We start from the raw sequence: 17,700 nt of genomic DNA, 5'->3' as shown, positions 1-17,700 counted from the left end.
GATATATTACAATTTTATTACATTGCTGCCATAATAATGGACCATTTCAAAAGTTTACGTGATCTGGCTCTCGTTTTTCTTTTACTTAAGAGTTCCCACTCACTGTGGTGGAGCGGCGACGTCATTTTATTATTGTGAATTATTTAAAAAAAATTCTGTTACACAATCCTCCAGCTTTCACAACTGTCCACTACTGTCTGACTGTACCGCCAGAGCTGTTACCATGTGCAGAGCAAACATACGGCCCTTAGCAGTTGTCAAAAAGGATTTCCAAAACGGCTTTTGGACTATAAACTCAGAGATGTGGATTCGGACAGTAATTAATTTACCACACGACCTTGGTGTTTGTCAAAAAACAGTAGGTAATTTGGCCGGGAATTTTATGGGAGAAACAAGCCAACATTTCGGATTCAGGCAATTATCTAAAATAATTGCCGTCTGAATAGGGCTAACGACCACATAAAAGTAATCCATAAAACTTCAGTGGTTTAATCCATGTCTTCTAAAGCGATATGATAGTTGTGAGTGAGAAAAATATCAATATTTAGGTTCTTTTTTACTGTAAATCTACACTTTCACTTTCACATTCCGGTGTGGAAGTGACTTTCACTTTCACATTCAGCACCTACTGGTTGGGGCTGGTCAAAGGTGGAGATTTACAGTAAAAAAGGTCTGTCTGACAGTTCTGTATAAAAACAAAAGAAAAAATCAGTGATTTATTTATTGTTTTCAGAAAAAAAAAACATTTGGTGAAAAAATATATTTTTTTAGAGATAAAAATAAATTTGGTTAAAAAAATTGAGAGAAAAAAAAAATGGGAGAAAAAAATATTTGTAGGACATAGCCTCAAGAAGTCTATAGTGAATTTGTTTTTTCACCATGTGGTTTAGAGCTTTCGTACTTACAACTAACTAAAAAAACTCCATCACTCCATAGCTAAACCTCATAATTATCCCTTTCCATCTTTTTTGTACCAAATAATTGCTGGGACATCCTACTACACATTTGACCTCAAACATGTCTTTTGTGTGCATTTGTGCTGAGATAAAATATTATAACACAAAACTACAAATGCAGAGAGCTTTTATTTTTACAGCTAAAATTTTTGTCCAGTGTCTCAAAACATAAAAATAAATACAATTATGTCGTAAGAAATCCAGTGTCTTTTCTTGTGGGAAATTATATAAAACACCTGCAACTCTCTTTCACAGCTGCATATTATGCATTATATAATATGTATTGTGAATCATCAGAGGGTTAATAGTTATCAAATAAAACACATTCATATTCATGTCCTTGAGTTTAAGGGCTATCTCTTCTCAATTCAAACATTATTTCTATCATCGCCATTGAATATTGTCAAGGTTGCACAGCGTTATATTTTTAAAGGGGTTTAGTCTTTGAAATAAATGTGTTTTGGGATTACAGCACCGTAGCAACCCAAATTATAAAATTTAAGCACACAGGATAAAAATAATCTTGCATTAAATGTTATTACAAACACTCATTTCAATGTACAAATGTGCCTTAAAATTCACATACAAAATATTAAAACTTCCAAAAAATATCTACACAGTAATTACATGAGGAAGGCGTTTGTTAAGAGACCGATTTCCTCTATGAGGACGGGCCGAGCAGGGCACTTGATGAGAATTTCAGCATTTCGAGATTTGCGTAACTTCGTAAACGGAAAATGTCTCTTTACAGTTCCAGCCTTGTGTGATGGTGTGCACACTTGCACAGTTTTAAGAAAGCACTAGTGGTAAAACATACAAAATTACACAAAGTCTAGTGTGTCTCTTCAAGTCCACTTGGTCTGAATGTGCTGATCGGCATCCCAGAGGGTGGATTCCAACATCTAGTGGTTTGGCACAGTTTCCATATATCCTCGCTGACCTCCTCTTGTGTATTTACATACATTCCCTTTTTCTTTATTGTCCATTTAACAGGCAGACATCTGCAGTAATACTGTTCTCCAATGGAGCCTGGACCCCAGGGACCCGCTGGAGAGCAAGGTGCAACGATGGGGAGGGTCTTTGGGTGTCCACCTTCGCTGTCCACCTTCCTCCCACAGCCAAGGGCTGATATTCACCCCTCATGAGGGCAGAAGTTACTCAGGATTCCTGCTGGGTCAGATTGATGTTTCATTACTGCCGCTGTGATGTGCCGAAAAGGGAGAGAGAAGGAGGGAGGACACATGCGGGTTAGGAGGGTGTTCAAGCAGGAATATAGGCCAAGTACAGCAGAAACATGCCACATGAACAACAGGTGTAAAGAAGACACTCTTCATTTCAGCACACATGCTCCAGCAGACACAAAAAAGCACAGAATTGAGGGAATCAGGTTTTAAAAACATGCTAAACAAAAGTTTTTTGGTTTTGTTTTTTGTTTACTCTTTAGGTATATCAAAAGTACTGGTCCTTCGGTGCTTAGGGTTAAAAGTAACAATACCTGCCAATCTACAGTACTGGTAGTTCTAACTTATTTTGGTACCCAAGTGCAGTCACCACAGTTTAAATGAACACGGTCAAGCCAGACATAACGAAGCAGCATATGCCAATATTTATTAGCAGCATACAATACTGTATATACCAATAGAGTTCTTTGTTCTATAGACCTTATTTATAGAAGCCTCGTTTTCATTCACATCATAAATAATACAATAATAATAACAGCAATAATAATAATAATGGTGCTACAGTGAATAAGGTCTATTGTTATTTGTTGCATTGGTTGTAATTTGTTTTTTTGTTCTTTAATCTGACTGTTTAAATCAAGTTTTGAAAAAGTATTGAAGCAATGTTTACTTCGTTGAGAAATTGTTATATATTTGAATTAATATATATATATAATTTTTTAATTTTTTATTTATTGAACAAAACACACAAATTAACAAGACATAGCAGCTTATACAAAGTAAGAGACCAGTGACATAGGATATTAGGGTGAATCTCACAAAACATGCAAAGAACATGTCCGGATCAACATCAACATCATTTTTTGGTTTGTTTTTGCATTTTGACATTATTTTCATGACAATAAAGCACACTTTCCACAAATTCTCATTACTCTTATGCAAATAAATCTCATTCTCATTACTGAAATCTGAAAAGAATAATTCTATATAAATTGTAAAGTATTTCTACAGTATATCATAGTAGTATTTGTTGTACTGCCATAATACTGATTTAAATAATCAGTATGTATTTCAGTTATAATGTCCATTTTGCTTACATAAAGAAATGATCTCTCAGTTAATGCTGTTAATAAGAGACCTTAACGAAAATATTCATTAAAAAATATATATTTTACCATTAGTTCATCATTTTAGTCAGATTTTAGCTTTTCAAAAATGTACAAATTCCATGTATTACATCAATAAATTTGATGTCTTGAAATTGGTCCTGAAATGGTACTGCCTCAAGAATAACGGCAGTTCAGTGAGCGTCTCACAGAAGTGTTTTGGTTGAGCAAATATTATTTGTATGGTGGAATTGCTTCTTTACTGCATCCGTGCTATGTATGATTGATATAATGTTTCTTTTTTCATTGTTGTTTTTGATCAACAACTGACTGGAAAGAACAGAAAGGGTATTAAAAGAGGCATTAATTAATGACAAATGGATTACGTGGATCTCGTCTTCGTACACGCATTACATGGAATGAGTCAAACCAAACTTTCAGTCTCAACACGCAGTATACTATACTTAATCAATGGTGAGTGAAATCTGAAAACTTTCCAGCCATTTTCTGTTGTGTAAAGCAACATTTTTGCATTGTTAAGGGTTGCACATCTTGGGACTTTAAGAATCGATATCGTGATCATTCAAATGAAGATGGTGAAAATCAATAATGCCCAGCCCTACATACAGTATATTTTAAATACTGTATTATATAGTAATAAGAATCTAATGAGAATCACCACTGAGAATAATGAGAATCACAACAAAAAAAAAAAAGCTAAAAAAACCTCAAACACAACAAACAATGTACTTGATGCATTAATAAGAACTGGAGGTCCAAACTGGTCATGAAAATAATGTCACAGTGCAAATAATTGTAATGGTCCTAAAATAGTCTTCATATCCTATATGCAAAACATCATTTCTATTTTCTTTCTTTTGAAATATGACCTGAACATGTTTTCGTGAGATTCACCCATTGCTTTTTAGTGTGCTTTCAAAATTGGTATGAAAAGTAGTGGATTTTCACTAATATTGTTAATGACTACAATAGAATGTTGGTATTGTGAAATCCCTAATACATTGTAATCCATCACTAAATCACTGATTAACAGGAAATAAAGGATGAAAGTGGAGCAGGGTTGGGTGAGGTAAGGTGGAGCGTGGAAACAAGTCTTACTCAGAGTCTGACTGGTTGCCGCCATTGACAGTCCCCGATCTCAGATTCATGGCCATCCCGTTCTGCTGCTCACGTGGAGGGACAGGCGGCCGGTGAGGGGACTTGATCAGGACGTTGTGTCCATTTCCCCCGTCATTTGACGTTATAGAGGGCGCTTTGGAAGAGATGGCGGGGGGGTTGTAGTCCGACAGCTTCTCCCTCAGTTTGTTTTTCATGTTTTTGTCTGTGAGTGGAGGGGGGTATGTGATCTTATTCTTCAAAATACCTGTATACAGAAAGTTAACATGAAAACATTAGTATTCATGTTTAATGTGCAACTTAACCTTCCTGGATTACTTCTTTGACCGATTTCAGTTTTATTTTTTTTAATGAAAATGGTTTTCTCAATCTGAGTGATCCAAGACTTCCTAGACTTGAAATCTGAACATACAGCAAATTGGGACTTGATTTGATGAGTCTAAGTGGTCATAAAAAAAGTTGTTATATTTGTAGAATACAATCACTAATAGCAACAATGCAGAACACACACACACACAAATGATGGGGTGAGACCATAATACACCCACAATGCAGAACATGCACACACACACACACACACACACACACAAATTAATGGGTGAGACTAATATCTCCAAATGCATAAATAGTGATAATCTAATCTAAATCTTGAATTAGACCATCTAAAATGAAATTACAACAGGGACCACACAGTCTCTGCAGCCATCTACTAGTTATTATTGTTATGACATGATTTTCAAGTCATGTAATTGTTCTTTTTTCCACCAGATGTCAGCTGGACACATTCTAATATTTTCTTCATGTTTCAACTTATAGAAGTGTAGGTTTTTAATGAAATGATGTAAACATAAATGTTCTTATTTGCATATGCAAATGAATGGTGTAATCAAGAAATATAAAAGTAGATAAGATCTAAAAAGCATAAAATCCCTCTCAAAAAGTGCATCATTTTATTGTTCCTACTCCAGTCAAAAATGACCTTGAACAGCCAAGGTGTCTACCTTCATTAAACAGCCCAGGAGGGTTAAAAACGATACAAATCAAAATGAGCCTAGTGTCAAAAAAGAACAAAATGTTTTCATGATTTCAGATTTTAGATGATTTCATTTTATAAATGAATCTCTATTCTTAAAGATTAATCTCTTTAAATTACAGATCAACCGATATTGTGTTTTGTTGACCGATACGATACTGATTGTTTTTGTGTTTAAGTGTCCAATAACCGATATATATTTCATGTTTCATGTCTGATTCTCTTTGAGTCTACAAAGAATTAATTTGACTAGTTTTAGTTGCAATATACAGTTGTTCAAGCCCCTCATTTAATTAATATTTAATGCAAAATGTAAAGTCTTTTGTGTCCAACATTATCGGTAAACTCGATATTAAAGAACCGATAACTGATTAAGTGGAAAAGTGTAAATATCGGTTAAAAATATCTGTCAAACCGATTATCGGTTTATCCCTACTTTAAATAGTCAAGAGATTTATATATGTATATAGCCCCAAGAGATTCATAACATATCATTGCTTCAATAAACTAATAGGCAAGCTAAATCATTTTCTTGATCTTTATTTTAGTTGTTTTTCAGTAAAAATATCTAAACATTCATAGAAAGGGATTAATATATTTGAGAAGCAAAATTGTGTGACTTTTTATTACTTTAATAAGAGTATAATCCCCCCCCCCTTGTTTTATGCATAAATCTAACACAATTTAATGAGGTTTAAGGACATGTTTACTGGTAAACAAGAAAATGCTTTTTTTTTTTCTTTTTTTCTTTTTTTTTTGCATTGTTCTAAATGTGTTTATGTGTCACTCTTACCCTTCCTCTGTTCAGGCTGGTGGTTGCTGTTGGTTTGGTTGGAGGGTGTTGGGTTGTCTTTGTCCTGAGCGTTCTCTCCAGTGTGATTGAGTTTATTCTCCTGATGAAGCTCCACGTTGACTTTAGTCTCCACTCTCAGTCTCTCCGCCCCTCCGGGATCTTCACTGTCACTGGCTGTCATGGCTTCAGTCGGCCAGGAAGGCTTCACGCGATTGGACACTGCATCCACTGAGACGTCAAAGAGGAAAGAATTGATAAAAAGTCAAAAACATCATGCTTGTTTTAAAATTATTTTATTGCCATTATTTTATACTGTACATATAAATACTCAAAGAACTAAATTGGTCATTGACATAAAATTTCAAGCAGTGTCCTGCTATATTTAATCTAAATGTTTTAAATGATATTTTTTTCTAATTCTTCTATAATTATTATACTGTGTATGTGGTTGTAATAACCTCATACTAATTGAGAGATTTAAAATGAACTAGTGAAGGCAGAAAGGTGATTACAATATACAGCACACTTTCCTTATCAGTGTTGGGGAGTAACTAACTATAAGTACTGATGTCACCAACTACATTTTTCATGTTATATGTCAAATACTGTACCCACATGGAGATCCTGAAACTGCTTTTTGCAAAAATGTACACATGCATCAATCAAATTCAGAATTCCATATTTTTTATGTGATTATAAAAATGTCTCTTGTACCCTTTGGAGTGCTGTGCAATGGCTGTCTCTCGTTATTCCACATTGGCTTCATGTTGATGTCTTCATCTTCGCTGTCGGATGAGTGAGAGGACGCGTATGAACTGCTGTGTTCATCCACAGAGAGCTCACTGTCTGAATCCGAGTCTGGAAACAAACTTACATCAGCATCTCAACAACTACTTACTGATCAAACAACATTTTGGATTTATGCAGTTTAATATAATGATCAAACATAGTCAAGAAACTACACTTTACTAATATTTTTGGTAGTTCACATATGGATATGTGGTCATTAAGTGAATATCAGTGTTTGCTGGGAAAAGTTTTGGCATACCATCTGCTTTAGTGCCGTTTCGGAAGAGTGAGCCGTCGATATCAGTGTGTCCGACTTTAGCATTTCCAGAGGAGACACTAGGCTTCTGACCAAACTCATCTCTGTAGGAGAAGAAGAGATCTATGAGATAGCAGCACTGAAGATGACCTCAGGTTTCATGCAATGACATTAGACTTTATTGAAAAACTACTTTAAAAGGATAGTTCAACCAAAAATGAAAATTCTCTCATAATTTCCTCACTCTCAGGCCATCTAAGATGTGTATGACTTTCTTTCTTCTGCTGAACACAAATGAAGATTTTTAGAAAAATATTTCAGCTCTGTTGGTCCATAAAATGCAAGTGAATCATGATCAGACCTTTGTAGCTCCAAAACTCACATAAAGGAAACATAAAAGTAATCCATATGACTCCAGTGGTTAAATCCATATCTTCAGAAGTGATATAATAGGTGTGGGCGAGAGTCCTTTTTTACTCTAAATCTCTACTTTCACTTTTAATTTCAGATGTGAAAGTGAAAGTGGAGATTTAGCATAAAAAGGGCTTACGTTTGGTCCTGTTTCTCACCCACACCTATTATATTACTTCAGAAGACATTTATTTAACCACTGGAGTTATATGGATTACTTTTATGTTTCCTATATGTGATTTCTGGAGCTACAAAGTTCTGGTCACCAATTCACTTGCATTGTATGGACCTACAGAGCTGAGATATTCTTCTAAAAATCTTTGTTTGTGTTCAGTAGACGAAAGAAAGTCATACACATCTGGGATGGCATGAGGGTGAGTAAATGATCAGAGAATCTTTATTTCTAGGCGAACTATCCCTTTAGGTAGTGCCAACTTCCTTAAATGATTGCTTTCTATTCTGCAGGAATAGTGCTCTACAGAATTGTTGAAATACATTAAATTAAGCCAAAACTCTTGGGATGAATGTCCCTTTAATTATTACACCTGTTACTGTAGCCAGGGCTGGAGTAATTTAAAGATGGTTATAATATATATATAATATTATAGACAGAGCTGGGAAGTACAATCCATTTCCACTAATCTGTTCCTTTGTACTGTTTTGGTTCAAACACTGATTCACTTGCATAATCACTCAAAAACTGAAAACTTCACTGAAGTCCCTACATGACATTTTACACTAATATTTTTAATAAGAATTATATGTAGTTATATTACTGTTTGAACTGTTTCTAACTACATTGTTAACACTTGCTTTAAAGGGGTCATGTCATGAGGAATCAAATGTTCCTTGATATTTTGACATATAAGAGGTCTTTCTACTATAAAAACATCCTGTAAATTTCAGAACTCAAAACTTAATCCCCAATGTAATAAAAGCATTTATTGAAACCAAGCTGCCAAAATCCGTATCCGTATATTCGTGATGTCACAAAGGGTACTCATTAATTCATGACAGCCTCTACAGCAAAAACATCAACGCCTACTTAAAATCTTTGCACCCTTGGCCCTATGAGAGAGCAGGATATAGGCCTACTGCTCTGCCTCTTGTTGTTTTGTGCATAAACTGCTCAACAAACTGTAATTTCGTTCATCTGTGCTATTTTTAATTGTTGATGTATGTACACACACACTGCATGGATGTCTTTGACCGTTTTGATGCATTTCCGGTGATGTGCACCTCAGTGCAGGATGATAATGGAAACTGGATGTGTGTGTTTTCAATGTGCTTTGGACTATGTATGTGCATAACGTGGATGAGTCATCGGCGTATTTCAGCGTGGATTGCACGTTTTGTCGACTGACATCAGCATGGATTGCTTGTGAACCAGTCATAAAACGATTCAAGCTTTGCGAAGGAATAGTCACTGAAGGATATAAAGCAGTTAAAAACACTTGGACCCTATCAAAAACGTAAGTAAACAGTTCCATTCTTTAATATAATAAATGTCATGACTGTATGATAATTTACGGTGCTGACACTTTGTCCACTTTGGTTTTCTAAACCATTTATTTGTGTAATTGGCAGTAGTAGCATCAGCGCAAAATGGAACGGGACACCTGTTTACTGTTGCTGTGACCCGCTGCACCTGACACTTCCATGGTAGACAGCATCATTGATTATAATGTGTTCTATGGACTACTTGCACTGAGCCTCATGACGTACTTCCGCTTTGAAATAGTGCGGCTCGCTAGTTTCTGGTTAAACATGTTTAAATGCGCCATAGTTGTCTAGTTCCTGAAACGCCACTTTAAATGAGTGTTCGAAAGAGTATGGATTTTTTCAGAGATAAGAGAAGAAATATTCTGAACATTACTATGTACAGCTTCTTCAAAATTCAGTGGAAGAACAGTTTTCAGAGCTTTAATTCAGCCTGAGCCGACCTGAGAAAGCAATGGCTGGTATATACTCCAATCCAAACGCATTTCACTGTTTCTCCACACACGGAGGTCTGTAGCAGACATTTAACCACAGATCAGCTCGAAATGCAAATGACAAAAGGTGGAACGAGACAAAGGGTGTCAGCACCAGCAGCACTCTTTGAATTAAACACCTATGTGCTACAGTCACTGATGTTCCATGTGTGAGGGAGAGAGACGCGATGAACGCATGCATCACCCTGTTTTTATTAAATGTATGTTTTAATCTTTATTTTGTGTCACTGGCCACGTTTACATGCAACTAAATAATCCATTTAAAATCTGACTCATAGCTTAATCGGATTGAAAAGCCTTCATGTAAACACAAAAATGATCCGACTGAGCTGGATCGGAATAAAATTTCCATCCGATTCAAAGGGGTGGCGTAAACCTACAATAATCTGATTAAAATGAAATTATTAGCCATGTAAACGTTTGAATCCGACTACTTTCTCAATTGTATTCAAAATACCTTGCGCTCATTCGCAGAGATGTGGTGCATATGTATGTTTATACATAATTCTTTTCGCGTGAACCAACAAAGCAATGACAAAAAGCATAATTTGTTTATAATTTTTTTTCTTTTATCCCCTTTTCTCCCCAATTTGGCATGCCTAATTCACACTGCTTACTAGGTCATCATGGTGACACGGTTACTCACCTCAATCCGGGTGGCGGAGGACAAGTCTCAGTTGCCTCTGTTTCTAAGACAGTCAATCTGTGCATCTTATCACGTGGCTCGCTGTGCATGACACCACGGAGACTCACAGCATGTGGAGACTAATGCTACTCTCCATGATCCACGCACAACTTACCACGCGCCCCATTGAGAGCGAGAACCACTAATCACGACCATGAGGAGGTTACCCCATGTGACTCTACCCTCCCTAGCAACCGGGCCAATTTGGTTGCTTAGGAGACCTGGCTGGTGTCACTCAGCATGCCCTGGATTCGAACTCGCGACTCCAGGGGTGGTAGTCAGTGTCAATACTCGCTGAGCTACCCAGCCCCCAACAAAAAGCATTATTAAGGGTATGCGGACTCGCACTGAATATTCTGCGGGGCACATATGTTCTTTCATTACATCACATAAAGCAAAAAAAGAACATTGTTTCATTCTTAATAGGGACTTAAAGTAGCAGGTGCAGTTATGGCGTTCTGTGTTCCATTGCATGTACGTGACTTCACTCACTTCCTGACGTCGAAACCATAATTTATAAAGCATTTCTTCTTTGCCATAGTGTCTGTCGGTCATATGTGACAGATTAGGAAAGTAAATGTAAAAATATGTTTTACAAGAGATCATGCAAATGAACACAGTAAATAGCCTAAACATACTCCTCAAAACGTATGATAAATTACACACGGTTATAGGCTTTGAAAAAAAAAACTTAAAAATATCGGAAGACTATTAATAATATCTAGGTTTTAGATGTAGGCTATTTATATCTTACAAGAGTAAAACTCTTTTTCTGACAGTTATTTAACACTGCGACCATCACTTCTCTTGCTGTTTTAAATAGCCTAACTTTTTTTCTTGAATGATTAAATTCTCCGTTCCGCCGTCATTATTGCTTAGTGATTTTTGCGTAGCGTCCCATCCGCAGATGTTGCTTAAAGTCCCTATTATTTTGTTTCCATTCCACATCTGTAAACTCCTTTAAGGACAACTCTCACCCACATGTCTTTACTTCGTACTCGCATCCAGAGATGCCTGCGGTTATAGTACTGTGCAAAAGTTTTAGGCACTTGTGAAAAACTTTTAAAGTGAGGATTTCTTAAAAAAATAATGCGATAAATAGTTTTCATTTATCACTTAATGTCATACAAAGTCCAGTAAACAGAAAAAGAGCTAAATCAATATTCGGTGTGACCACCTTTGCCTTCAAAACAGCCCCAATTCTCCTAGGTACACCTGGACACAGTTTTCTTGGTTGTTGGCAGATAGGATGTTTCAAGCTTCTTGGAGATTTCGCCACAGTTCTATTATTTATTTCGGCTGTCTCAATTGCTTCTGTCTCTTAATGTAATCTCAGACTGACCCGATGTTCTGTGGTGGGCTCTGTGAGGGCCATGTCATCTGTTGCAGGGCTCCCTGTTCTTCTGTTCTATTCTATTTGCAAAAGGAATGTTTGGGAGTATAAAATATATATTTATATAAATATAAATATATATGACACACTAAAGTAGCAGATATAAATAACCATCTTAAGACAAATATTTTTGGGAAACATCTTATGTGCCTAAGACTTTTACACAGTACTGTATATTGGAGGAGGAATGGGCATGAGGCAAATACATGGTTAAGTCAGACAGGATTGACGCTGCTTCTAATTCTTCGTTTGTCGAGTAGACTGAGTAACATTAGAAGAAAGCTTTTCTGGCATATTTTTTTTAGATATCTCAACGAACCTAAAACACCAATTACGGACTTTGGTGCCATTCTCACTTTCTCAGCCTTTCTCCGCTTCTTCAGAACGCAACGACTGACGCTTGTTGCATGTGCAGAAGTTTGGTTCAGAATACATGTGATGCACATGTAAACTAATATTTGTATCGGATTGCAAAGTTTAGGGGACATATAAACAGTACATTCAGAATCTGCAATCAGACTGAATTTATTCGGATTGACGAAAATTAGTGCATGTAAACCTAGCCAGTGTTTCACTGATAAGTACTGTATATCAATAAAGGTTGAAATGCAAATGCATAAGTATGAGCTGCTAAAGATAATGAGTTATAAAGTTTGAAATAAATTAAATATATGTAGTATGGTTAAATATATTTTAGCGCAGTTATTTATTTATTTTAGTGATTTTTAAAGCATGGTCAGTGTAAGATAACAGCTAATGTATTTATAAATAAAAACATCTGGGACATTTATCCAAAGAAAAGTCATTTACAATCGTTGTATGGTGGAATTTTTCATTGAATCTCAACTGGTATGAAATATCATCAATGAATGAAATGCGTGGCCAGACTGCTGCAGGTTATATGTTTGATTTATTATTCAGGAGCTGAGTTTAGCTATATTTGGAAAGGAAACAATATATTTAGAGGCAAATTTCAGCAAATTATAAAATTGAGACGTCACGTTAGCGGCAGAAATATGATTTATTGATTTAATAAACTGACAGCCCTAAAAAAAGATATAATCTGCCTTCACATGAATAAATCTCTGCACGTAGGCGCTCTGAATGCTGTAAGCGGAAACGACTGAGCCACACTACTTAGAACGCAGAAGCAGTTGTGCAAGTAGTCCATTGCTTTTGACGCGACGCGCCTCTCAGTTGTGCTTGAGATGAACACTTTAATATATTCGGATGCAATGTGTTGAATGTGCGTTATGTGTAAACCCTGAAAAGTAGTTTTATAATATTTTGGGGTTGTATTTGAGGGGCTGCACAGTGTTAGCCAATCAGAACAGTGGGCATTTACGTTGAAGTTTAAAGGAGGAGCTGAGGCCAAAACTGAGCGTTTAGACAGAGGGCCAGAGACAGGGTGGAAAATTATCATATATTACAAAATTATGACTGTTTTGGTAGAAAAAAAACTTCACTAACATTATCAGTGGACCTCAGGGAAGATAATAAAACTATAAAAAAGAGCATTTCATGACCCTTTTAAAGGAATATATTTGGTTCAATACAAGTTAAGTTCAATCGACAGCATTTGTGGCATAATGTTGATTACCACAAAACATTTTTCGACTGATGCAAACATGCACACATAACACACTATTTCCTCTGTTGATGTGCGTGAGTGCTTGTGTATGCAGGATTGTGTTTGAGTTTGGGTATGGTATTGCATTGCAACAAGCAAAGCAGAGCCATGCACTTTTGCTCATGCATATCAGAAAAAGACAGAAAATCATGGAAAAAAAGATTTAGAACGGTCATATCAGATTAGAGAAAGTGAGATCTGATGTAAACAGAGTGTAGCGCCGTGCCCCAGCAGTAAAGTGTTACCTGTGCGTGTAAGCAATGTAGCTGCTGTGGCTCTTGGCTGACCTGACTGTGCTCTCCAGAGATACTGTTGACTCGCCGATGGCCGAGCGGTACAGGGCACCGTCTTCCATGTACGTGTTATTACAGTTCAGTGTACGCTAAAGAGAGAGAAACATGTCAGAAAACACTAGTGTAATTAAGCTTGAGGCTATTTTAACACAAACTTCCTCCGTTCACACAAAATTACTTGAAAATTACTTTCTTATTGTTGCAAATTACTTAATTGAAATGACTTCCTTTGGATACAAGATTGGTAGCTGCTCTTTCCAGATCTGTGAAAGGCACTTGATGTCGAAATATTTTATAATCTGCATTTAGCAGAGTCATTTACCGTGAGCAGGGTGGTGCGTGTGGTGCTCGACTCGTCAGGTAACGGTTTCTTCCCAGTGAAAACGTTCTTCAGATTCTGTCTCACCTCTTTATTGAACACAATGTGGAAGAAGAAGATGAATATGCCCTGAAAAAAAAAAAAATTTGATACTGATTGTCTATTTTTAATCAGATCGATAATGCAGCATGTTATACTACACAAGTCCGTGGTCACCACAGTCCAGAAGCATACTCAGAATTTCTCATAAATGAATACAATTATTAAGTGTTTTTTTCTTCACACAGCACAATTAAACTGTCTTTACACTGCAAAGGTGACGACAAAGTCACATTCAGTGTCAAAAAGTAGTGTAACCGAAATGTTTTTAATTCTTGTAATCAGATTACAGATTAAAGTTACTGACCTCCAATTAATTGAATTACTTTTAAATACATTACTAGGCTTAAACATATTTCCAAAGTAATATTATTTATGCACACCACATTTAAAACATGAATTTTGTTCATATGTACATCTGTTTGAGTTTCTGTGACAACTGAAAAGTCCCAAACAAGTCATTGTAAGGGAGAAACATGTAGTGCTGAATATGACTTGTGTGCAACAATGAACAAGGAAAAATAGACATTATTTTGAATGCTTTGAGCAGAAAAGTGTTCTAGAAAGTAACTTCAAAGTGAAGTAATTAGAAATGTGATTACTTTTCCAATAAAGTAATCAGTAAATTAATATGATTAAAGTAATCTGAAGTAATTAGTAACTTTTAGTGGATTACTTTTTTGAGTAACCAACACTGGTCACATCTAAGCAACATACAGTATATACAGTGCTGGGTAGTAACAGATTACATGTAATCTGGATTATGTAATCCGATTGCAAAAGTGAAGTACATTGGATTAAATTAAATTTTAAAATACTCAATCAGATTACGGTTACTTTTTTATGGATTACATGATTACATATTAATTAGGCAAAGACAGTAAATTGTTCATAATTTATTGATCTCTCTAATTCTTATTTTTAAATATTTAAAAATGTTCATTTTAAATCAGCCTACAGCCTACAGATATACGTTTTGTACCTTTTTTTGAAGGGGGGTTGTGCCTTTGTACTCGGCTTCAAAATGTACATTGGTGCCAGGGGTTAAATTGGGATGGTATGGTCCGGAACGGTGTTCCGGCACCTTCATTCCCCAACCCCCCCCCCAAAAATCCATTCCATTTCTTGTATTCTCCGATGTGGTTTTTGTTTGATCCATTTGACACATTCCGTCTCTAGTTAGCGAGTGTACTTGTTCAAAAATATTTGAAGTTCATTATGCTTCGTTTTAGTAAGTTGCGGACACTGGTAGAGGCAGCATATTCACGAGCAGCACGAAACCGCGCGCCACCGCATATAGACACGCATTCCGCCTACGTATCGCGCCGTGGTCTGATCTACATTTCATAGAAATCACGTAATGTGGAATCAACTGCTCGCATGTTTCTTAGATCCACTGATATGCAGTGGCGATTTTGCTTAGTTTTGTTAAAAAGCTGTATACACAAAGAGGTTTTGAGTCTGGAATCAGTCACATCCAAAGCGACATCAACATAGATCAATATATCATACAATTTGAGATCACAAGACCACTCGACCAACACACTGTAAAAGGGTTCACTGTTATTTGTATATTTATGTACAGTATGTACTCCCTTTTTGTTGATTCAGCATTTATTTTTGTTTTTCTTTTGAAAAATTTTGCAACATCACCTGATTTTAGGGTTCCCCCACCTCCGAAATCCCAATTTAACACCTGATTGGTGCACTTTTGGTTTGTGAAAACTTTTTTGTGATGTTGATTTACAAATATAACAGGTCTGATCAATTAACACACATGGTATCACAGTTTGTCACCTTTCTGTTTATAAGGACTTTTATGTTGACACTGTCTTCTGTTGTAGTTTGCCCCCACACTACAATTCCCATGATTCACTGCCCTCATCACATCCATCTGTTCCCCATCTTAGTTCCCAGGTGTTCTCTGTTTAGTCATCATTCCTGTATGTACTTAAGCCCTCATGTCCTGTCCTCCTTTGACTAGTCTTAGTCTGAAGTAGCCAGTCACATAACTTTTCATGCCTTTGTTTAGATGAACGTCATCTTTGTTGTTGACGTTGTTACTTGTTGATCATTTTGTGTCTTCATTAAAATCTGCACTTTGGTTCTAACACCGCAACTCTCTCTCTCCTTTGTGACCGTGTGACACATGGATGCCGTTTATAATTCCAAAGGAGTAAGAAAATTTTATGTGCCTTTTTTAATTTCCCTCAGAAACAGACAAATAGCGAGTAAAACACACACAAATATTATATAAATTCTCACATTGTAATCTATTAAGTATGTGTGTTTCTTTTTTTTTTTTATGCAATTAAGCAATATTATGTCAAAAGGTTCAAAGCTTATACTACTCAAATGTATGTTACATTGAATAAACAAGGATTAGGTCAGAAGTAATAAAAACTCCAAAAATGATCAGATTACTTTAAAAATGTACTCCAAGAGATTGTTACTCACTACAATTTTAGTCATGTAATTTGTAATCAGTACCAGATTACAATTCCAAAGTATTCTACTCAGCACTGCAAATATACTATGAAAATATGTTTACACATTAATTTAATGCAGCACATATTTTATTCTATTATTTACAATTTTATATGCCAGCTAGGCAAAAAAATCTTGCAAAGACAATTTTAACTTTTAAGGTTTTTTTCTTCCTTTTACAATGTAGGCTATTATGGATGCCGATTTGAAAATTTTAAGAAAATCCTGACATTTTATCCTGAAGAAATGATTCCTAAAATTACTTATTTAACTTCCTATTTATTCAGCATATTGACTCCTGAAACAGTGTTATTGTTCAGAATTTCTGGGAAGGAAATTTAGACTTCTAAATTTTTAGAAGTTTCATTCTTCTTGGAAGAATCAATCACATTAATATGAGTGTGTAAACTCTATTCTGGACTGATGTCATAAATAGCATGAATGTTACCTGTAGACAGCTGAAGATGGCAAACAGGTAGTGGAAGGTCATGACGTCACTATTAACTGCCATTAAACCCAGCAGCCAGGTGGCGCTAATGAGCAACAGGAGCAGGAAGGCCATCCGCAGAGCAGGACTGGAGTAAATGCGACCACAAACATGAGTTTCACTATATTTTATTGAAAAGAACTCATATTAGACAGTGAATGTTAATAAAGAATTAAAATGTCTTACATGACCCCGGACTTCTCGAAAGAGCGTTGTCGGCGACCACATGATGCCTTCACCGCCAGCACAAAGATAACAATGTTGACCTGTTAAAGAGATTGTGTCACTGAGTATGGAGAATCGAGTGAGACTAGTTGTATGGATGAACAGATGTATGATGGACAGACTGACCAGCACTACGACAGCGATGGGTCCTGCGAAGCTCCAGATAAGAGTGTCGTGAACGGACAGCCAGCAGAAGTCAGGGTTCCCAAAGCCTTGAGGATCCAGACCCACAGCCAGACCTGATGAACATGATTTTTACATCTTTAAAGACAGTGTGATTGGTATTACCTGTGGAAAATCACAGCCACAGTACTAGAGTGTTGTGGGTGGTTGCCAGGGCGTTGCTATCTGGTTGATAAGTTGTTTGGAGTGCTTTTGAGTGTGTTGCATTCAAAGTGTGTTCACCAGTGTGTTGCACTGGTGTGC

At 36.2% G+C, this 17,700-nt stretch overlaps 1 protein-coding gene across 3 annotated transcripts in view; it reads right to left on the bottom strand.

Annotated features, from left to right (window-relative positions):
• Positions 1–1,005: 1,005 nt before the first annotated feature.
• celsr1a (cadherin EGF LAG seven-pass G-type receptor 1a) overlaps positions 1,006–17,700 on the bottom strand; it is a 142,551-nt gene continuing 125,856 nt past the window's right edge. Inside the window, exons 26-35 of one of the 3 annotated variants that reach the window (XM_051691543.1) lie at positions 17,401–17,513; positions 17,236–17,315; positions 17,011–17,137; positions 13,980–14,105; positions 13,610–13,746; positions 7,255–7,355; positions 6,921–7,064; positions 6,207–6,434; positions 4,363–4,627; positions 1,006–2,156 (exon numbers count right to left, since the gene is read on the bottom strand). In XM_051691543.1, coding sequence (XP_051547503.1) covers positions 2,132–2,156; positions 4,363–4,627; positions 6,207–6,434; positions 6,921–7,064; positions 7,255–7,355; positions 13,610–13,746; positions 13,980–14,105; positions 17,011–17,137; positions 17,236–17,315; positions 17,401–17,513 — 1,346 coding nt within the window. In that variant the 3' untranslated portion in view covers positions 1,006–2,131. The remainder of the gene's footprint in view (positions 2,157–4,362; positions 4,628–6,206; positions 6,435–6,920; positions 7,065–7,254; positions 7,356–13,609; positions 13,747–13,979; positions 14,106–17,010; positions 17,138–17,235; positions 17,316–17,400; positions 17,514–17,700) is intronic. The other 2 variants (XM_051691544.1, XM_051691545.1) reach the window with 2 other exon arrangements.

Source organism: Myxocyprinus asiaticus, chromosome 47, assembly GCF_019703515.2.
Source record: "Myxocyprinus asiaticus isolate MX2 ecotype Aquarium Trade chromosome 47, UBuf_Myxa_2, whole genome shotgun sequence".
Lineage (NCBI taxonomy): Eukaryota > Metazoa > Chordata > Actinopteri > Cypriniformes > Catostomidae > Myxocyprinus > Myxocyprinus asiaticus.
The sequence above is the reverse complement of the archived record's forward strand: the minus strand, read 5'-3'. Positions and strand labels throughout refer to the sequence as shown.